We start from the raw sequence: 22703 nt of genomic DNA, 5'->3' as shown, positions 1-22703 counted from the left end.
CAGAGTGTGCAAAAAAAGTGGAGTGTGTTTTCCATATCATCAGAGTTGAATCAAAGTCGTTCTGGTGCAGATAAAAATCATACTGGAAGATCCACAGTGATGCAATACATGATGCACCAGTTTAGGGAGAACATGCGAGAGATTATCCACAAACAGTTGCAATAGTATATCTTCCTTAATCCTCTCCTTTATAAGAAGTACTATGTGGTCAAGACTGATTTTTAATCTCTTACCTATATCTACCATATCTTTGGCCCATCGTTCCCAGAATTCATTTGAATTTGAAGACCAATACAAGCCATCCAGCAAATTCCTAGTAAAGATATTTGTCCAAAGACCTGCAAGTCAAAACATATGGGAAAAATACTGCACCAACTCATGTTAATAACTGGGTATTTCATCTAAATTTTTTATTACAAGTACCCATGCAAAATATTATTGGCCTATGTGAATTGACTCTGCTGCGACTTTGCTTAATGAATAAGTCTCTCAGAATTCAGATTTAATGATAATATTTCAGTGCTCTTTCTCAAAAGCTATCTACACACAGACCATTCACTTTCTACTATAGAGTAACAAAACAGAGATATCAGTCACCCAAACTATGTTTTAAGAGTGTCTGTTGTGTACTTGTGAAAGAAGGAGAGTGTAAGCAGACTTCAGAAGCATGTGTGAAGCCATACAAGCTTAAGAATTTTCTTTCAACTGATCTGTTCTTTAAATTTATCTAAGGCCTGTTTTTTTTCCTTTCAGGCATGTTTAGTTTCTGTGGAGTTCAACTGATACAGGATCAGAATGGAATTGGCTCCATATGCCAGTCTGCTTTTGGAGAAGAAAGAATTACCATTTGTCATGAGCCCATGCCAGGTACTCACATGAAGAACAAATTCAATCTCTAGTGGACTTCACAATGAAGCAAATATGATTTTGATCTCCACTGGATCCTTTTTTGATGTCAAGGATTTCAGTTTTGACAAGGATTTCAAATCTGCCTCAGGGAGATGGACTCCACTGACTAGCTGCTTTTCCCCTTTTAATTGCTTTGAGAGGCAGAGCAGCCAGTCAAGGCAGTTGCTGGAGGTTAAGAGGGCTTCCTTCATCCTTACAGGCAAGGAAGATTAGTGGACGCATCTAACACCATTCTCAACCCACAAAGCTCAGATGGTTCTCACCTTTGTGGGCTGTCTCAGATGAGTTGTATTTTATTTTTGGCTCCTTCCAATTATACTCCTGCAATATCATGCCTCCAAAGAGGTTGAAGAGCTACCTCACTTCACTTGCCTATGAAATGACTGACTGGGAGGAAAGGGGTTAATATTTCCTCATCTTGCCTTCTCCACCTTCTTGTTTGGCTCAGAAAATGGGAAGGGGGACCCTGCTGCAACTCTCCAAACCTGCCTGAAGGAAAAGGGAGGAGAGGAGGAAAGAAGCTTTACATGGAGCTGAAGTGCACAGAGCAGGTAAAAAGTGCATTGAATCAAGACCAAGAGCAGACTTTCTGGCCAGGACTGTTTTACACAGAGCAGTGGCTAGTTAGTACCAGATCCGTGCTTTCTACTGTATTTTGATTAACTTTATTCCTTGACTTCTAGGTCACCTTCCAGATAGCAGATCTGAGATTCTGGTAACTTCTTCACTCGCCTTCCCATGAAGAACTCACTGTCAAAAAATTCTGAAGAAATGGAGGCTCCGTATTTTGGTATGGCCACCTCGTAAGGAGAAAACTCCGTCCATTCTGCAGAGGAATTGACACATGGTATGTTTACTGTAATACAGAGTAAGAAGATAAAACCTCCCCCTACGGATAAAGCTATCCACAAGTTAAATGAGTTTTGCTAGTCTCAGCAGCTTTGTACTATCAGTAGCTTGTAGTGCAAGCTGTACTGTATATTTCCATAAAAACTGAGAGATGATTCACATACAGAAAGAACTGGCTTTTTCACTTCAGAAGAACGGTCTAACATTAGCTTCAAAAGCTTATATTTATATTTCCATATAAAGATTCTGGGATCCCACTTGTCTCTATAAATCAAGAGCATTAAATGTACAACAGGTTGTCTGATCCAACCTGCAAGGAATGACTGGCATGAAGCTTCTGCTAACCCATCAGTCTACACGATAAAACAAAGCAGCTTGAAGACACATCAGCTCAGAACTAGAAGATATCAAAATATGGACATGGTGATGCAGTTTCCAGGCTCAACCTCTCTTGTATAGCTATTGCAGTAGCCATAAATCTAACCTAAATGTAAGTACTAAATGGTTTTTCTTTCCAGTATCTCTCATTTTAATACCATTTGTTGAATGTAGCCTGTGTCTATTGAAAGTGTCAGATAATATGCATCATATCAATCATACCCATTTCTCCATTCTAGACATTTTTAAACTCTCATTTGTATAATATTTAGGGAAGTGACAATTGCATTTCACAGTAGCTTTACAGACTAAAGAACCATCATAACAATTTTATATGTGTGAAACTGAAGCTGAAAAAGATTACATGATTTGCCCACGGTCACACACTAGAACTTCGGCCCAGATGTTCTGAGATACCCTGTTCATGTCTGAGGGCGTCAGCTAGCAGATCTGCTTTCTCTTACCACACCCAATAGTTCCAAAGAAAGACAAACATTTTAGTAGAAGATGAGTCCTGAGCCAGGGCAAGCAACAGAGGCTTTCTCACTGCCACACATCCCTCCAAATCCTCTTTAGTCCCTACACAGAGTCACAAGCAACTCTAGGAATACTTACCTCTAAATTTGAAAGTGCTGAACTTTTCCTCTTTGACATTGAGGACTGCATAGAAAGGCAATGGGTTTTGGCCATGCTCCAATGCCTTGCGCTGGTCTGTGAGTTTGTACTTTCTCGGCTAATCGAATATATATATTAAAAAAAAAAAAAACACAATAAGCCTCAGGAGAATTAAAGTAAACTTCCTGAAACAGCAAGACAGAACTGCTGACAAACTATCTGAGCAATAGCAGATGACAGATATTTTAGTACCCAAATAAATCTGTTGGTCACATTTTCATAAGAGGCTCTTCCTTTGTGTTCCTGCATTTTCTTTCCTAGTTGTCTTTTTGATGAATACTAACCTGTTCAATAATGTCTAAGTGCTTTGACTGTCTGTGTCCCACAGATCTTTACTAAGGCTCAGACTAATGTTCTGAAGAAGACAGATTACTCTAGCTCTCAAGTGTCCACCTAGAAAGAGACTTTAAAAGGCCTGATTTTTCAAGGGGGATCACTCAGTGCTTTCTGAAAGCTTGGCCATTGAAGCTGTTGTCTGTTAAGCACTCCAGTACAGAGGCACCATCCAACCATTAGCTACCCTGGAATATCCTGCCTATAGGATCCTTTGTCATTGTTTACAAATCACACTGGGATGCCTCAATCACTTTGGATTTGTTCCCAAACCTTATTCATCCACATTATATCATGGGACCAAAGCTCTAAAGAAAAAGAGAGGATGTTTCCCAAATCTGTGGCAGGACCATGTTCCTGGCAGTACGGTACAAACCTCATCATGTAAGAACATTTCCTGAACAAGTGACCACAGGGTTGTAAAAGATGAGATGTGTCCTTCTTTTGCCCTTTCAGTTAGTTCCTCGTGATAATACTTCAGATGCTCCATAGACATAATGTTGAGCTTGCATTTTGTCACTTGTTCTTTTACTGCCTTGAGCGGCCCTTCCAAAGTCTTCTGTGACCAATCAGCACGCTCATACAGGTCTGCTAGGGTCCTAAAAAACAGAAATGTGAACAAAATCATCCATTTAATAATACAAATTACTATTTTTACCCATCTGCTTCCATCAAAGGAGAGAATTAGCAAGACTATGATACAGAACCAACAGTAATGGCTTTACCAAGGAATAAGGTTCACTTATTAACAATGTAAAACTTTGAGAGAGATACAACTCTCAGTGTGTGGAAATGTGGTGTCACACTCTTTCCAGATTCCAAATACAAATCCCATCTTCTATACGCACCATGTTGAGCCAGAAGCCCCAGTGAGATAGGTAACACAGTCCAACAGATTTAGCTTCTGAAGAGCTAAAAGGTGGCCAAACATTGCTGACATTGCTCTGAGGCCTCCACCTGTTGCCATAACAGCTATTACTGGGACCTGTTAAAAACATAAGCATTATCTTCAAAAAGTTACTCACCTGCCTACTTGGAAAAGTCTAATTCCAGCTTTTATAATTTCCTTAGCAGACTTTACTGGAGGACAATGAAATTAAATCAATGTTCAGCCAGTCTTTACAAGTACCTTCTTTAAATTAAACTCCAGATATTCAGTGAGTTCCCTTAATCTCAAAGCTTAGGTGAGTTTTAATATTCAGTGATTTTAATTCTCCTTTCTCCCTTTGTTCTTTAAAAGTGGAATTGCAACAATTTATACCAGATAATTATCTGATTTTACTATTAATGATAAAAACTTAAATAAATGCAATTAAGAATTGATTCAAGGAAGTCCTGAACAGAGTGCAAAGAAAGTAATAAGCAAACAAAATGACTCTTTGGACAGCATCCATTCAACAAATAAAATTCCAGCAGGAAAATCAATGTTCACTTAAAAATTCACCTTGCATTTTGGCAGCAAAACATACTTCAGCTGGATGCAATTAGAAAGTGTTCTTTCTCAACCTGGAGGATTTTGAATTTTTGTGAAAAGTGTTTTGAAAATAAAAAAAAAAAATCAGCCTAAAAAAGGGAGATTTCAATGATTACATATATTTCTACGTGAGATGAATTTCAAATACCCCATTTTCCAACCTGGTTTGGGTTGTCTGGCTAGGCTGTGTCTCACACAGTGTACTAACTTCTCATAACTTGCTGACATGCTGCATCACACCATTGGGAACTTTGGACTTGAGGAGGAGTATATTATGTCCTTTGGAATTTGGCCACTGAAGAGAATGGGGGCAAGAATATTTGAGATGAAATTTTGGGGTATACCACTCAGAGAACTTCTGTTTTGCTGCCATTCAATTAAAATCAATGGGTTTGTCATCAACATGCAAAAACTACCAGAAAGTTTGTAGGGAGTTGTGCCAATTTGAATTCAATAGCCTTGATATCAATTTCTATCAATAGCCCCACATCCCATGCTTGGATTCCAACTCACAGACCTCGTGTTCATGTAGATCTCTTTCCAGATGAAGAACCTTCTTCAGGGCATTGGCAACCACTCTCTTCCTTTTTTGCAAGAATTTGTGTTCTTCTGGGCACAGATTATACCCTAAGCGCACATCTAGTTTTTCTGTGCTGGAACATAAATAAATCCAGAGGCACAGGACTGGTGTTTAAAATGTACATGGATCTACTTTCAGCAACTGCAGTTTATTAAACATCATAAAGAATCATGATTCGCTGTTCTGATTTAGAGACCGAAATGCAGATCCCAGCTTCAAAGAAAGCAACTGCTGTGCTTCTATGTGGTCTCATTACTTTCTGATCTTTCAGCGTAAGTTATACTGGCAGCTTAGGATAGCAAATACAGAAAGAGAAAGGCTTCTTTGTGTCCTTCACTAGCTTTGTAAGCTGAATCCTTTCTATTTCTGCTTCATATAATTTCTGAGCTAAGGGTGACCAGAATGTAATGCTGTTTTCCATGGAGATTTGTACCATAGATCTCTAGAATAAGAGTTTAATGAAAAAGATAATCAAATAATTTTGTTAATATTTGTTTTCTAACTCATTATTTTAAAGTGTAACTTCTTGTCTTCCCTAGCTAATGCTTCTTTCTATTTATATAGCTGGGACCACAATTCTGTTTTCTGAAGAATATATGTTTGGTTTGAGTAATGTATAACATCTGGATGTTTTGCTCATGTCAAACTCTCTTTTCCCTCTGCCTTATTCCTGTTTCATTGTCCCTTTTGAAGAAGTCTCCAATCTCAGTCTTTGGTTCTTTGACTCAAAGGACATTCTGATGAAGTTCTTCACTGTTTGAAATTGCCATCATTTTTCTTGGCATCTTGGTATGACTCTGTTGCCCCAAAGGTATTTAACTTCACTATGTTGTGGTGACTCTTGCATGGTGACTTAACGTTGTTCTATTTTGTCTCTAGCCTTGTGCATTCCTTATATCTAAATGAAGAATACGCTGCTCTAGAATTCACTGTTCAAAGAGCAATAAAACCTTCAGAGAAAAAAGCAGTCCTCTTACCAATCATTTAGTTGGAGGTACAACTGCAGTGGCACATTCTGTAAGCAAAGAAATGTCATTATTAAAAAGCCAAACGTGATTTAAAAGCAGGAATGAGAATGACTGTGGGAGAAAGAAGTTTTGAAATCCTAATTTTTAGTGCCCCCGGAATACCCTCCCCACTACATTCCAAATAAACACCAAAAACATTCTGTAGAGAAGCAAAAGCAGCAGAAGGAGTAAAAGTGACTACAGGAGTGGGCTATCAAACACAACTCCTACTTCACCGTGAATACCCCTGTGGACCAGCTTAACTCAGCAGTAATATCACACTACCACTCTCCCATTCTTTAGGATAAAGAACAGTAATATCCTGCTAAAGACAGTGTTAAGAAGAGGAAATGCAAGTCACCATATACTTCCAAAAGGCTACTGAAGAAAAAAGATTCCCACCAGAGGGGTGGGGAATCACACAAGGTGAAGCGGATATTCATTCTCCCTTCTCTTTATGAGAAAGGCTGTTGAGAGATTCTTTTCCTCCTATTTTTGCCTCTCTCCTGCTGTGAGGTCTGAAAGGATGTCTGGCTATTGTTAGCAGATTCATCTGGCCACATAGCAGTGTTTCTTCTGCTTTTAAAAAAACTTAAAGATGTACTTATCCACCAGTTACCATCATGACTGTAGGCATAGAAGAATGTACCAGAAGTGTTCACTGAGGGTAAGATTCATCTCTTCTAACTTTCAGCCATCTAAAAGTTAGGTATATAGTCTGAGCTAGTCACCCAGGCTTGCTTGAGATGGTGGAAATAGACTGAGAGCCCTACCAAGAGCAACCCAAAACCTTGCTGAGGAAGTAGAATATTCTTGTTCCGCTGTATAAGGCTAGAAGAAGTTGGCCTCTAAATTTAGACACTTAACTTTTAGGCATTTAGAACTAGCCAGGATGGATCCCCAGTAACTGATTTTATTGACAAAGAATTGATATTTCTATGAGAAACTAACCTTTCCTTCTATTTGCAGAAAATTCCCACCCAGACTTACTAATTGAAAGGTTTTTTTTAAATGATACCGTGTTAAATGCAGTTAAATACTGTGTTGATTTAACTGAGGGTTACTTTGCTCATCTCTCGAAAAGTTCATATAAATGTTGAAGCACTTACATTTCTTACAGGGAGGGCTACTTTCACTTTATGTCCAACAGGGAGAAATTTCAGTGGTACTGTTAAGGTGTCACTTAAATTGCTTTTGTCATCTTCCTTATCAGAAATTTTCTGCAGAGAACAAAAAACATGTTTTTTATTCGCAGAACAGAACAGTCCTGTTCTTCGCTGTTTTGGAGATGCTGGAAAGGAATGAGCAGTATGAACAGTGGTACCATACAGTGCCCATTACCTGCAGCCTGACTTTTAGCACTGGCTCCCAAGCCTTCACACAATGGAAGTAGAAAGTATTTGTGTCCTCTGTAGTCTTCTGTGTTCCTTCATGAGATGCAGGAACTATAAGCACGACGTTTTTGCCCTCTAGATAAAACAGAATTGTTCAAACTAGTTACTGCTGCTCAGGCAAGATAGCTAACGAAGTCAGCAAACTTTCTGCTGGAGGCTCATTCTCTGGGACAACTCCATAAGTGCCATACTGGCAAGTGTCCTACAGCACAGGCACAGGTCTTCGCATGATCAATAACTGGTACTACTGCCTTTACCCCATAGCTTGGAGTGCTCACAATGCCAGCACTCTCTCATACCTCCACTAGAAAACTTGGCTGTATCGAAACTTGATAGTTTCAAGGAAAGGACATAGGAGATCAGAGTTACAACCTGGGGCAGTTCAAATACTTTCTCTGGTCTATATTTTATTGTCTTTAGTAGGTGTTTAGTCATCTTTGTATCTTAATGTGCCTCCATCTGGAACTGACTATGATAGGGTTGATTTGGTTGCATCCTCACTTCACAGAGAAATGGGTGTACCTTTCAAATATTTCTTGCTTTCATTTCTGTCCACTTGCACTTCTAAGCAGCAAACTTCACGGGACTGTGAAAGATACCAATGGAAAAAGCATGAAAATACAGCAAACGCTCTATATGCTGTACATAATGAAGCATCATGCAGATGGTCCTTAGCTATAATATATAGCCAACTAAACTGGTTTCAGTGCTGGAAACAATCTAGTTGCGCAAGAGTAGATTCAGAGCTCATTATCTCATGACAGTGTTGCACTAGCCCAGTTATACAGCTTCTGAACTAACTTGTCCATATAGTGGCACACTGCTGCAGGTGATCATACCCATTCAAGCTATCCTGAAATCAAGAATCTCTGTATTACACACTGTTGCCCAAACACAGCTACAGATATATCTGATAATTATTTAGGAAGGGTGGGGGGAGTCACCTGATGATGACTTTCTGTGTATTGTGGCTGTGATTAGTCTACGTGGCATCTTCTTGCTGGTCTTGATGTAGGGAGATCATGGATTTATTCCACCCTACCTCCCACCTGAGTCATTCCAGTTCACCTTTAATAATTCATACCAGGACAGATTTCCAAGCCATTTCAGGAACAACTCATGTCAGTCATTACAGCTCTTATGCCTCACCCAGACAATGAGGGGGAAAGAACAGAATATGTGTTATTCTGCCTCAGAGGTAACAAAGGTTAGCATCTGGAAATTACGTGCACGTTTGGAACGGTTGGCATGAAGTACTTTGTACTCCTTAGCTGCTGGGCCAGCCCAGGGAGACAGGTACTGTACCACATACTGACTAATACCATGAAGAACTCTATGATTCAAAACCTAAACTGGCTCTTTATTAACAGACTAATTTCCAAAAAAGTTGTTACATTAGAAACCTTCCCGTCATATGCACATTGATTACTTACCAGTGCCTTCTACAGACTCATCACTTTTACAACCTTTGTTTTTCCTGCCAAGTGCCATACAGTATTAAATGAAATACAAGCAGTATTTCACTTTGAACATCTATCAATATGGGGCTCTGAAACATTAACAAACCGTAACTGGGAAAAATATTGACATCCATAACACCTAAGGACTTCAAAAACAAGGCGGCTATTTCTGCACAGAAAAGGCAATGTTTAAACCATAAAGAATGGGAATCATTCCACATTTTTCTCTTTATAATGCAGACCATGCTCTTATCTATCATGGTGGCTTTTGTTCTCTCTATAAAGTGTCAGATGATTTGGGGGGAAATGGAGAGAAACAAAATGAAGGAAAAGTCATTCCAAGTTAAATTCTTATGTGAATCTTACCACTAGGACATCATTGGTAATGAGGTGCTCTGGCGGGCCAGGACTAAAAAGACAGAACCAAAACAAACAAACAAAAGCTTTGTGAGTATCTAGTATTTTCCTTAAATAATAGTTTTATGACCTTTCCTGCTTAGAATTGAGTATGGTTAAGTTAGTGTCAGAATTTGTTTTTGAAAGTCCTAATACTTGATCACCTGCTAAGCACATGAACCACAATGTAGTAGCTAAAAAGAAGACAGGCAAGTCTGACCATAAAAATACCAATGCTTAAAACTACATATTAAGACACAGCAGAACAAAAAAGTATTGGTCTGTGTGGAATCATGTCCTGCCCTTAACAAAAATTACCATCTATAACTTAGGGAAAGCAAAGACTGCTATTAATATACTATGTGCAAATATTTATTAGGAAGGACATTTCTGACTGTTCCAGATTATAATTTGCAACTGGTCACCAAAGAATGGCAAATAAGTATTAGGTCCCACTGTGCTACAAGTATGACCAGAAAACACGCAGGTAAGTAATATAAAGTCTTTGTCCCATACATTTTACTTGGTAAGACCTAGATTTGTCACTGAATGGATGTACCTATTTAATACTGTGAGTAAGCTATAGAGTCTCCTAACAGCACCTCTCATTAAAGCTAATGCTCCAATGGCACTATGTTAAGCACATTTGTAAGTGTTTTCACAGATCTGAAAGGACCATTAAAGTTGTGCAGCTTGACTTTCTGCGAAGCCCAGTGTTTTACCAAGCACTACATCCACCCATGTAACTTCTATCTGAGCTGTAGAATGTATTTAAATGCAAATACCCAGGCTTGACTTCCAAGAATGGAGAATCCCCACCCTGTGCCTTGTAACTTGCACTGTGAAAAATGTTCCTTATTTCTAGTTGGAATTGCCTAATCTAATTTCCAAGCACTGCATCTCATTTTGTCTTTTTTATTCATCTGGCAGTGATTGCTTCCCCATTTGCAGCAGAAGCTTATACCATCTCTTAAGGTTCTCACAGATACACTAAATAGATTTTCAGAATCATTGTGGGGAAAATTAACCAAGAATACTAGTCATTTACTTCAGAACTTTTTTGATTTTTAAGAAGCAGCAGCCCTATTTACAATTCTTGCTTCTAATCATGCAGTTAGTTTTAATTGGACTATATTTCTTTTTTCATAGTGCTAAGCTCAAATATGTCATATAATGCAGTTATTTTTTCAACTAAACTTGTGATAGCATTTAAAAGTGGGATACAGCTTATTTCATGGGATTTGCTCTCCTCCAGACAATATTGATTATTGCTACTAGCAGGGGACTTATTTTTATTATTTGTTGATTGCATCTTTTGTCAGTTTAACTAAGCATCGCCTAATGGGTGACCTGTCTAATATTGTCTATGTCACCCTATGCATATTTTGTGATAGTAATACAACACAAGTTTTCTGGTCTTTTAGAAACAGCACAGTGTTCAAGGCATTGTTAAATTAATATCAATAGCTTGGAGAGCACCTCTTAACTCTTTCAGGCCTCCTGTGTGCAAGTTACTACATCCTGCCAACGTTACTACATTTCCATGATTAGGATATAGGTGCCAAACAGAAGGCAAGACTTGTATAAGATATACTGAAAGACAGAATTAGCTGGGGAAGTTAAGGTAAAATAAAATTGAAACAGTAATCTCAGCTCACCACTGGAAGGAAGAGACTTAAGAAGTTCCTCTCTCTCAGGTATTACTACTCCCCATCAGATCTATACCTCTCAACTTCGTAATTTTACTCACATTTTTTCCACCTTGAATTCCACTTCCAAACATTCCCATTTCTTAGTGCACCTCTCTTTCTAGAAAGAAAAGGGTAAAATAAATATGGCCTATTGGAGGCTGCAATAGTCTGACAGTATAGACATACCTGAAAAACACTGTATTTCCATGGCTGACATCTGTTCTGCTAATATGACCAAAGAAAGCAAGCTGTATGTTACCTCTCTCCAAAGCTGAGATTGCAGTGAAATCACAGACTTGGGAAAGGCGTGTAAGATTAACATTCTCCCCCTGTAGGATGTATAGAACTGAATAGACTTCCAAAACTATAATCAGAGAGGGAAAGCTTAGCTGACACCGAAACATAATAGCATGCTGAAAGAACACGTGCCTGGGTGCTAGACACTGAAGTCCAGCAACAAATGTGACTAATACCAGTGTCATTTCCAGGTACAAACCATTTTAATCACATTCCTACTGAATCCAGCAAAGATAAAGAAGTAGGCAGAAGCACCCGCGACTGAAATGGTTACTGAATTATTATATTCCCCCACAAAAATTTGGCCACTATCTCCCTGGGCTCAACAACATTAGGAGTTGGCTTACATATAAAGAATAGGCTAGGTGCCTTGTTGCTAAATATAAGGTAGCATAGGTTTTGTATTTCATTTGCTACATCTTCTCAGTTCTTGGACTCGCTCCCTTCTGGACATTTGCCTTAAATGTTGGTGAATACTTTACATCGTTTTACTGAAACATTTGCCCAGTAATCCTGACCCTATGAGAACTAGAGTGAAGCTGACAAGCTGGATGCCCTGACTCAGGCAAACAGTGGATCAGCGTGAAATGAGGTGAGCAAGCAGTCAGGAAATGTTGCACCCTGGTGATATTTGCCTAGGGAGCCAGCGGCTGAGGAGTGCATGACACCAGCCTGCAGAGTCACTAGGAGGATTTGTTACCAGCTTTCTGCATTTGGGAAGTGGCTCTTTTGGGTATGAACTGTCTCCCATCTGCAATGAGCATGCAGCAGTACCTCAGCCTCTGCTCAGAGATGCCCAGGAGTTGTCACAGAACTATCCCAGCTTTGTTCTCTGAACAAATCTCTTAAAAGAATACGAAAGATGTTAGCAGAATAGGCTTCCCTTTACTATGGGCTAGGGAAATGTGAATCAACTAGAAGGAAACACAACAAGACCATCAACAGGAGAAGCCGAAAGAATCATTTAATTCAAGTAGTAAATAGATTGTCTTCATGTTTTTAATAAAGAGTTGTTGTCTGAGAGGAAATGTCCTTTAAACATGGACAAAGTAGAAGCCAAAAGGTAAAGAAGTTACTTATTGGGAATACAAAAGATAAAAATGACTGTATTTACTGATACTAGCTATTAACTTTTTTGCACCTCACATGGTTTCATAAGAGAGAAGCTGGTTCATTTTCTGACTCTGTGAAGAGAGATTAATGAAGTCATAAGAATCCAACATTTAATGATATCTGATATGATCAGGTATTGATAATGATATCAATATTTAAGGATTTTTTTTTTATGCAGACCCAAACCCCACTTAACATGGGAGCCAATGCAGACAGCAATGTCTTGATGAGCTCTCCCTGAAATTTCAGTCCTTACCTCTGATTTCAAAGCAAATGTCTCACGGACTGTCTTTCCAGGTTTGACTCTAGCAACGTTAAAAAGAACTGTGAACTGCATGTCATCTTTGGTGAGAGGATCTTCATCACACACTGCCAATTCTAAGATGTTCTGGTAGTAGAAGAAAATATGTAAGAACTCTGTCGAGCTGCTATTAAACAGAAACCGAAAAAAAGCTTATAGACTTTTGCAGCTGATTGACTAGCGCAGTGGTAAGAATAAAGGAACCTGTGCTTTCATTCAGGTGTCTGCTAATGTGGGATGCAGTCATTAACTGAACTCAATGATGTTGAGAAACTGATCATGGAATAGAAGACAACTACCTGTAACAGTGAGCTCCCACTATCCCAAGATAGAAAAGACATCACTGCTCTGTGCCACTCTCTGATAACCAGTCCAAAGAACACTTTTTCCAGTTTCTTCATCCCCAAAGTTCTCAAGTATATAGCCTAGGGTAGGATTAATTTGATCAGCTGAAGTCATCACAGTGTAACTTTGTTGTCTGCATCACAGCTACTCCTCTAACTTTCCCTTACAACTAGTGAAGGGAAAGCTCTTTCTAAATTAACCATCCAAAACAGGCCAAATGAAGTGTGCTAAAGTAGTCCTTCTTTCTCTCTAGGTGACAACAAAGGGAGTCTGGACTAGCTCAGATGTAGTCATTTATTCCACAGATGTCTATAATTAGCTGAGGGGAATGCCACTCAATATGTCTGTTATTTTGTGCTAACCAGCTAGTTGCAAATTCTGTGGCACAAGCATTTTCTTAAGTTACTTAGCACATTTCATCAACAAGGTGTTAAATGAGGACTCCAGCTATTCAAAAGGGTGAATTTTCTGTTTTTTTTACTACCTCAACTTCACTCTGGATCCTAAAGTAGAAAGTCTCATTCCAGACAGGGTCATCAGAATTCTTGATGGTTTTGGTCTGAAGCTTTTCATTTGAAGCAGATGGCAGCCACAAGCGCACATAGCAGTCTGATGCAGTCACTGCAGCAGAAAAATATTAAAAACCTGATGCCAATATTATAGATGAAAAGAAGGGTAAGGCCATGATTCTGGTGACTTTTTTTTTTTTCCTTGATAAGTAAGGAGATAATTGGCTGGAAGCAACCAAGGAGAAGCATCTTACTGTACTATCTCATTCCAGGATAACTACAAAGGGCAAATGCACACGTTCATACACACAAGGCACACTAAAAGCAGTATTTCCCGTGTGAAGGGAAAGAGGTATAAAAGACCCCAGTGAAGGTTCTTCAGGCATATTCCCTGCAATTCCAGCCAACTATGTTTAAAAAGGATTAATAGAAACTGGAGTTAATTCCAAAAAGGGCTATTAGGATGATCAAAGGAAAGGAGAACATATTTTACAGAGAAGATCAGATGAGACCAGCTTGCTCAGTCTAGTGACATAGACACATGAAGGGGACATGACTGCTGTCTAGAAGGGTTAGATACTGGAGTAGAAAATATGTTGCAGCTAAAGGCCAATGTGGACCCAAGGGTACAAGGGCATGAACTAGTCAGAAATCTTCATATCATTTCCAGCCTAAATTTATTCCTTATTATTAGTGCAGTCAGTTTTTTGAGCAGCCGTCCAGTGCAAATAGTTGGGGTGGGAAAGTACATTTACTTTGTGGAGCTTGACAACGGTGTGAAAGGAAATCTCCAGGGTGATGTCTTTCAGCGCGGGGATCTGGACTTGACTGAAGAAGTCTACTGCAGCCTGAGATGCCTAAATACTTCAGACTGGTATCAAGCAGTGAATAACATTTCCGCACAAGGTTTTGGCAGGAAAGTAGAACAGACCCTTCAATGGAGTAGATAGAAGAGATCACTGAAATTCTTAGAAATACAGGTTTTGTCACCATATAATCTTTTTAATGTCCACCTCTAGATGTTGCTGCATGATACTTCCTACAGAAGTAAAAGAAGCCATTCAGCAGACAGTTACTCAACCAATAAGGAATTCACACTCTCTGGTCTCTCTTGCATCCAGGCTTTGCCCCAGATTCTGCTTAGCTCTGACCAGTAAGATGTGAATAGTCTCAGCTGTAACTCAGATAGCATACTGTGAAGCAATGTTTTTCTGGCTGAACAGGACATTTTTCATTATGGGAATACACAGGCCAGAGGTTTCAAGAGTGTGAAAAAGGCAGCTCAGGGTCTTTGCCCTGGCTGAGGAACCCACAGGAGACATTTGCAAAAATAGCAGCTGAATAGCTGATCCATGATACACCTTTGAGAAGGAGTCATAGGAGGCTATGAGAGTGACAGAATGAGTTAAAGAAAGATGAATACAGAAATTATACACAGAAAAGTCCGTTTCACCTGCATGTTCAGCATATGTTTAGGGCTGGCTCTGCAGGTGGCTTTCCTTATCCAGAAACTATCAATATAATTTAACGTGACTGGTGATCTGAGGACAACAAACATCCCAAATGACAGCAGATTTTAGAAGGCTTGAAATTCTTTAATTTACCTGTGAGTATGGTGTATAATTGATATATTTTAATAAAAGTTTTCCATATACGTGGACTGTGTGGTGAAATTCCAGTTCATGACATGATTTATACCCATTTTGAACATCAAAAACAAATAATTCAAAGCAGACTTACAGATCTTATTGTCCTCACAAGGTCTACCTTCTCTGCCTTCTCCTACTGGTCCAGCAAAATCATTTGGGAGTCTTGTGTTTTACCAGCTCCCTGAAATGCATTCTAGATAGAGCCCCCAACCTAATGGTACCTCAGGCATTTGATTTAATTATAACCCCGGCATTAGCACTTGTATTGCTTTGCTTTATGTATGTTACTTGTATACCTTTAGAGCTCAGGAATATTACTCATGTTGTATAAACTCTGGAGGTGAAAAAGAAAACAAACAAACAAACCACAACTCACACAGGTCTCTTGACTTGATGTTCTTGGCTTGTATGACTCTTACAGAAAGCATATGGATGGGACAAACCTTCATCTGCAGAAAAAACAAATGCAATGAGTTTATCAGCTCAGGATACAAAAATCATATATATTTTGAATAACACAGGGTACAGTCTGTCCGTGGTGTTTGCCTATTCGAAGTGAGGGAACTAATCTCCCAATCTCCAATATATCATGCTGAGATGACAGCATGATTGTGCAGTGGGCTATTTACTAAATAGCTTGACTAGGCAAAGCCAAAGAGGAAGTTAGGGATTCAGCTAATGCCACGGCAAGCCTCTGCAGTAATCCTAGAGGTGCCTCTTTTCATGCAATCTAGTGCAATCATGGCCACGGTGATGGTTGTACTGCCAATCTGCTGAGAGACCTGTGCCACAGCTGGGTCAAAATTGGGCCTTCGGAAGGCAATGCCAGTAACTTGCAGCTGCCTGTCTCGGTCTAGCATAGTAACGACACAAGGCCAGGACAGCGTAGTTACTAAAGTGCTTTAAAAGCTTCTGACATTGTATCCCAAGCAAGGCTAAATTTTCACAATGCTCCTAAGTAGGCCAAGCTCACTGAGAGGCATCCAGAGGAGTGCACTACTGACTTTGAGTGGTTGGACCACTGGCCCAGCAGAGACCCTTCAGATGAAGAAAAAAGTGCCCTGCTTTGGGGGCATAACATCACAGAATCCCATATCATTAAGTATTTTTAAAAGCAGATAGGACTTTGGATACTTTGGCAATGGAGCTGCTTCATCTCCAGACAGGGGATTTATTTTTACCATAGGCTAGCTATCATTGTAATGCTTATTCCAAGTTACTTGTTCTTAGCTCTAACAAAGAATTAAGCTTCCCAACCTAGGCTGGTCAGATAGTATTTGTCATTTTAAAAAGATGTTCTGAGAAGCCTGAATCTCTCTTTTTTGTCATTCACAGACATGAACATACATGTACAAACATGTAACAGTAAAAGTGGGAAAATATTTCCTTTTTCAAATTGCAGCCTTTAAAATTTCTTCTTCATTTTCTGTTGGGTTTTTCATCTGTATTTTTTGCATATTAATACGGTTTGCCAACAATAATAAGCAATAAAAATATACAGTCCTGCTACCACTGATAAATTAAAATAGGTCCACACCATGTTTGAAGTATTTCATTATTTTGAATGGCAGTTAAAATTAAATACTGACTGAAACACCACATCTCCTTGTCTAAATCAAAGTACCACATTATACTGTAATGAAGTAATTTGAGCTTTGTTTTGAAAGACGGCACCATTTTCCTGACACCAAAATCATCAACTTCAAAGTTGCTAAGAGCTGGGGAGGTGGAATTCTCTATAGAAGAACTTACTCAGTTAATCTGAATTTCTTTTAAAATGAGGTAGAGGCTATTAGGCATTTTATCAGAGATGAGAATAGCCTTCATTCAGTTTCATTCAGTTCTGTTTAGAGGTAAATTATATTACATCAAATGAAGATAATTTGGATTTTGAATAAGCATATTCAAAAAAAGTTTAGTATTAAATTTTATGATGTCATTTTTAAAGTTACATCTATTTAAATTCAGATTAATATTCAAGAGTCACCCTAAGCACAGAAACCCTGTTGTTAACTCTACAAAATCAGACAATACTTTGTCTCTTGGCCTTTTAATGTTTGATCGAAACACTTCTTGTGTAAAAATGCAAGATACATTTGTTCTCATGTGACAAGAACTGTTTCTGCTGCATTTTCTTCCTATTTGAAACTGGCATATTTAAAATCTTCTAAATTTAACAGATTATGGACTTTACAAGTTCCTGTTAGGACACTTCCAAATTATTCCAGTTGCCCACTGAAAGAGTTTGACTTGAATTTTCCCATGCAAATGGTTATTTAACGTAGAAGTACTAACTGGAATGCTCAGTCAGCATTCCCAGTGGCTTTCATTAACCTGAAGTATTGGATTATGTATCCAATTACAGCGCTGACTGTTTTTAATTAATATGTTAATTCTGTGTTATTTTGTAATCAATTTCCCCCTTGCTCAATAAAAGCCCAAATCATTCTCAGAATTTGCCTTCACCAGAGAAATGGATATTTGTACACAATTTGCCTTGCACCTTTTGTGATGAAAATTTCATATTTGCTTACAAAAATGACACATTAGCAGCAGTTCATCATCAAAGTACTCTGAATTGTGTTTCATGTCATCTTTTTTCATCCTCTCTGATTAGGCTCATTCCTCCTCCCTTCCCTTTCAGCAGCAATCTCACTGAAACATGTGAACATTCATCTGCCAAAAGAAACATCATCAAAGATGACTGTTCATTACTTCTGATTTGGTGCAGCATAGTCCGTGTGCTGTTGCAGGGTAGAAGTCTAACTGGTTCAGATGGGTAAATGGGGCATAACAAACCCTATGGACTGTGCAAATGCCCAAGGGAAGCCAGAAGTCATCCAGCTCCTAAGGCTGCAATTACTCCAGTCTGGGGTAACTGTGTTCAAAACTGGGCCAACGCTTTTTCCATGAGAAAAAGCCTGGACTCATTTTCTTTTACAATAGTCCAGAAGAGCCTGTTGGGGTCTGGTTGGGTGGTCTAGAATAACAACTTTGCACAAAAGGTGCTGGCTGACCAGAACAAGCTTTAGAAAAAAAATAATTGTGGTTAGAGATAGCATTTGCTATTTTCATAACATGAAAAGCAATGTGTAGTATCATAATTAATGCAAATGGATAAGCACAGGCACCGTATGTGGACAGCTCTCATGACAGTCTTGCAGCTGTACTGTTCTTGCTCATTTTAGCTCACTTCCCTGTGTGCACCATCATTTCCTGCATAGACACAGAGTGTGACACAACCCCTCTGTAAACACCCAGAATCAAATACAGCTTTCCAAGAAGCACATCATTCTGGTTTTGCCTAGAAATACAATCACCCATTTTTGCCTGAAAATTAATAGCGGCACACTGAGGCCAACAGCAGAGCGCAGGATTCAGCTACCTGTTTATATTTGTATCCTAGATGATAACTCGCCAGACCAATAAATACTGACATGTCCAAAGTCCCAAAGAGTAGGCTAAAAAATGCAGAAAAAAAATCTTTTCACTGGATTGCATTTATCACTTAGCTACTTTTCTGTACTCTCAAAGCAAGTTGTGGGGAGGACATTTCAGGTCTAAAATACAGAAAATTTATTAAACAGGAAATGAAACACGGGTCCCCAGCATGGCAGAATCCTCACAGTTGCATCAAAGTTTAAAGAAACTGAAAATTCACATCCATTGCCAAGATCTCAATTGTTATAATGATATTCATTTGCTGGCCTATGTCTGGCTTCCGGAGAATAGTCATATACCTGTCAACTCCAAGAGGACATAGAATTAACTCTCTCTTCTGTTTACAGGCAGTTAGTCACTTCAAGGTTTCATCCCCAAAACACAGCTTCGAGAGCATGTGAGCTTCCTGAAGGTCATTAATAATGAAGAGCCTACCGAAACTGTCTTTGGATGGCAGTGGAAGAAGCAGAACCTAACTACAGCTCACACTCTTGATTCCACCCCTTACTGCCTCTCATGCTGCTCCTAGAATGAGGTCTCCTGACTACCTTCACTAGTAATTTATTCTTCTAGGGGAGTAGTTTCTGCAAAGCCTGGAAACCTGGGAACCTCCTCCCAGCACCACCTTTTCAAGCTCTTGTTTTTAAAAAAGTCCTTGCTTTGTACATGTTGGAAGCCTAACTGGAATCTCAGCATTTCACTTCCCCCCCATGAAACCTAAGCAAATCGCTGAGCAGAGTGGGATAACACCAGGTTTTTATACAGAGTTTGCTCTCAGTGTAAATAACTTTAGGGACATCACTCAGCTTTATCAGTATCTTTAGGCATGAATTATTACTTCCTTTCATGCATTGCTGTTTTTTTTTCCTCCAATGCTGTACAGGAAGAAATGTTCAATATCTTATATACAGGATCTTACACCAAATGTAATCATTTTCTTATCATTTCTTCTATTTTAGATACTGAGGAATTGGTTCACCCACAACTCGGAGGCAATTTACCAAATTAAGATTAAATCTATAAGCTTTCCAAACCAAAAAAAAAAAAAAAAAAAGAAAAGAAAAAAAGAACCTTCATGAACAGCCTGGTTCCAAAATCCTCTCTTCCACATAGATTCTTAAATAGTTAACATGGGCTGAGTTTATTAGCCCTTTTATCAGTGAGAATACTGCTAGCAGCTTGTCCTTCCACCCAGCTGCCTGTTTTTATTAAAATTAGAAGTATATGAAGTTCTGGGGACTTTTGCTTTTCTTTTAGCTTTGGCTGAAATTGGCAGTGATTTCAAAGTTAGTGAGAGAGACAGATGGTGGGAAAAGAGACTGACCGAAGAAATACACAAAACCAGGAAAGGGGATAGAAAGAGAGAGCATGACCATTTCCTAGGCAATGACAACTATCCAAAATCTTATTATTGGAAGTTGAACAGTCTGTTAGTAAAAAATATTTCCTTTACAAATATTTACTTTAATTTCCTGTTATTACTGATGAATTGTTTCAAGAGTCATCATGGATTTGGGATGCATGCCCTCTTCATATTCTACCAGTCTTTTCACACATATGAGTGGCTAGGGGCTACGGCTTTACTTAGACAGAATTTCTGAGTATTTTACCACCTAACAATTTTTCCATAGCTCATAAAACTGCTGAAGACTGATTACTCTTGTCTGAGCAGAAGAAAAGGTGCTGTCATGAATATCAAAAGCATTCCTAACAAGTTGTAAATTAATTTTGCCCATCACTGCCATGCTAACTTGCCAGCCTTTTTAAACAAACAAACAAAAAAACTGAGAGACTTTTAGTAGGCCTTCCTATGGAGTACAAAGTATTCATGCTTTCTAAACAACTCACTTTTTTGATTTAAAAGGAAAAAGAAAAACACAAAACCACTATCCTCTGACTTCTGTCCTTATTTTCCAGCTTATGCATACTGAAAAATGCATTTGCCTGACAGAATGACATAGCTACCTGTATTATTGCATGAATATACTTCTTTGGGAACAGAAACTTTCTGACTCAAAGCCATGCTTGTACTCTAACCTTTTGGCTGTGTTGCCTACTACCCAATAGTTTGCGTATACTCATGGCATAGCAGTTGCAGCATTAGAATGAAATGCAAAAACTTTGTGTTTTACCTGTAACAGAGACTTTCTAGATTAACTTGTATATAAGCTGTCTACCCATCTCTTAGATCTAGAGTTATCTTAATAGATATAATATAGATATATAATTTGGATAGATAATATTTATATCTAAGACAGAGAGATAGTTCAAGATACTAAGAGACAGGTAAATAGATTAGATACAAATTTTAGCCAGAGAGTATATTACATATATAATTTACATTCTTTGTCTTGAGCACCCAATGTTTGAATATTTTTATCTATCCTTCAAGCTGTCTATTCAAATTACTGGTATTTTCCTGCATCTTTAATTTTACCTGCAAAGATTTCTGTGGCGTTAAGTACAGTAAATATTCTTTAGTCTTAATGATTAATTACTCCATAAGCCACAGTATGTAACACTGTTTTTCACCATATTTAAAACCCATGAAAAAACATTTTTTTTTCATTTGCTGTAAAATTTGACATAAGGTTTGATACATGAAGAGTGGCTAGTTTATAAATAATTCAAATCCTGCACTTCAGACATTGCATCCATTTTTTAAAGGTACACATGAGAAAATAACTCACAGCCAATAATTCTGTTCATTTATACTAAAAACTATCACTTAAAACCTCTGAATGGAACTTACTATTGGAAAACTCAAGTCCAGACATGATTTACTTCCACTAGGATTGCAGATGCTGTAAACATTACATTAAAGATAGCTAAAATCAGCCAAAAACCTCATTAGAACTCCCCCTGCAGCTAAAGCAACATAAGTGGTGCTTTGCTGCTAGAAAAAGCTGTTTATTTTTTTTAGGTGGGGCAAGCAAAGAACATATGCTATGCTGAGGAAAACATGCAGTAGGGCTAAAGCGTTTTCATTTTACAGTGAGGTAAACTCATCAAGACCAGCCCCCAATTCCTTCCTGGTGTTAAGCCCAGCATGTATACCTCACGATAAAAGAAAAGGGCCATGCTTTCACTGAGGCTAGCTCGCGTATTAGCTACCCTGAGATAAAGGGGGAAAAAATAAATTTGCGAAGTTCAAGATGACCCTGCTGCATTGCACCACCAGCAGTTCATCTCTGCACCTCAACAGACGCAAAGAAGTAGGAGTTTGCTCGTGAGAACTGGAACAGGGAGTTCCCACAAGGTGTTGGGCCACAGCAAAGAGCACAGCTGCAATCTCTTACCTTGGCTGGTGGGCTCCCCATGACATGCAAGTTGGCAACAGCAATAGAAAACCCAATTTGGTTAACAGATCTGTTGGCTGACAAACACACTCACGGCTTGTTGTTACTGCTGAAACAACCTGAAGGACACATATAATTTATACAGGCTCTGAGCTCCACCCTCTGCCTCCTCTGTGTGGAGGAGAGAGTCTGCGTACATCTGAGACAGAGAGATCTGCAATGTCAGAGGTGAGAGGAAAGCTGCAGTTATCACAGCTTTGCCTGTCACTTTATCACCTCTCACAATTTATTATTATCCCAATACTACCTTGTCAGGTTTACAGGTGGATGCTGCCATGTTCAGAAAGTCTCCCTCCTCCTCCCATCTCTTCCACATAGTCAGTAACTGTTTAGTTCTTCCACAAAGTACACTACTCCAGAGAAAAAAGGGAAGGGACAGCTGAATCTCACCTATTAAAATTTCGAGTGGAAGGCCAATCCACTTCTGAAGGCTCTTTTCAGCCCTTTTTACAATGAGGACTTGTTTTAATATATTGGTGGGAACCTTTCTGCTAAACAGTAAACCAAGCTTTCTTATTTTGCAGTACCTAATGGAAGAGATGA

At 38.8% G+C, this 22703-nt stretch overlaps 1 protein-coding gene across 1 annotated transcript in view; it reads right to left on the bottom strand.

Moving 5' to 3' along the window:
• LOC106498213 (cytosolic phospholipase A2 beta-like) overlaps positions 1-22121 on the bottom strand; it is a 31139-nt gene extending 9018 nt beyond the window's left edge. The window contains exons 1-17 of the mRNA XM_013959364.2: positions 22101-22121; positions 15737-15809; positions 14467-14643; positions 13687-13823; positions 12813-12944; positions 11206-11264; positions 9426-9468; positions 8122-8185; positions 7547-7674; positions 7315-7425; positions 6176-6213; positions 5136-5271; positions 3993-4129; positions 3521-3743; positions 2752-2869; positions 1598-1735; positions 234-338 (exon numbers count right to left, since the gene is read on the bottom strand). Coding sequence (XP_013814818.2) covers positions 234-338; positions 1598-1735; positions 2752-2869; positions 3521-3743; positions 3993-4129; positions 5136-5271; positions 6176-6213; positions 7315-7425; positions 7547-7674; positions 8122-8185; positions 9426-9468; positions 11206-11264; positions 12813-12944; positions 13687-13823; positions 14467-14643; positions 15737-15809; positions 22101-22121 — 1840 coding nt within the window. The remainder of the gene's footprint in view (positions 1-233; positions 339-1597; positions 1736-2751; positions 2870-3520; positions 3744-3992; positions 4130-5135; positions 5272-6175; positions 6214-7314; positions 7426-7546; positions 7675-8121; positions 8186-9425; positions 9469-11205; positions 11265-12812; positions 12945-13686; positions 13824-14466; positions 14644-15736; positions 15810-22100) is intronic.
• Between the last annotated feature and the right edge of the window lie 582 nt (positions 22122-22703).

This window comes from Apteryx mantelli, chromosome 4 (genome assembly GCF_036417845.1).
Source record: "Apteryx mantelli isolate bAptMan1 chromosome 4, bAptMan1.hap1, whole genome shotgun sequence".
NCBI classification, from domain to species: domain Eukaryota; kingdom Metazoa; phylum Chordata; class Aves; order Apterygiformes; family Apterygidae; genus Apteryx; species Apteryx mantelli.
This window is presented reverse-complemented; position numbering and strand designations above follow the sequence as displayed.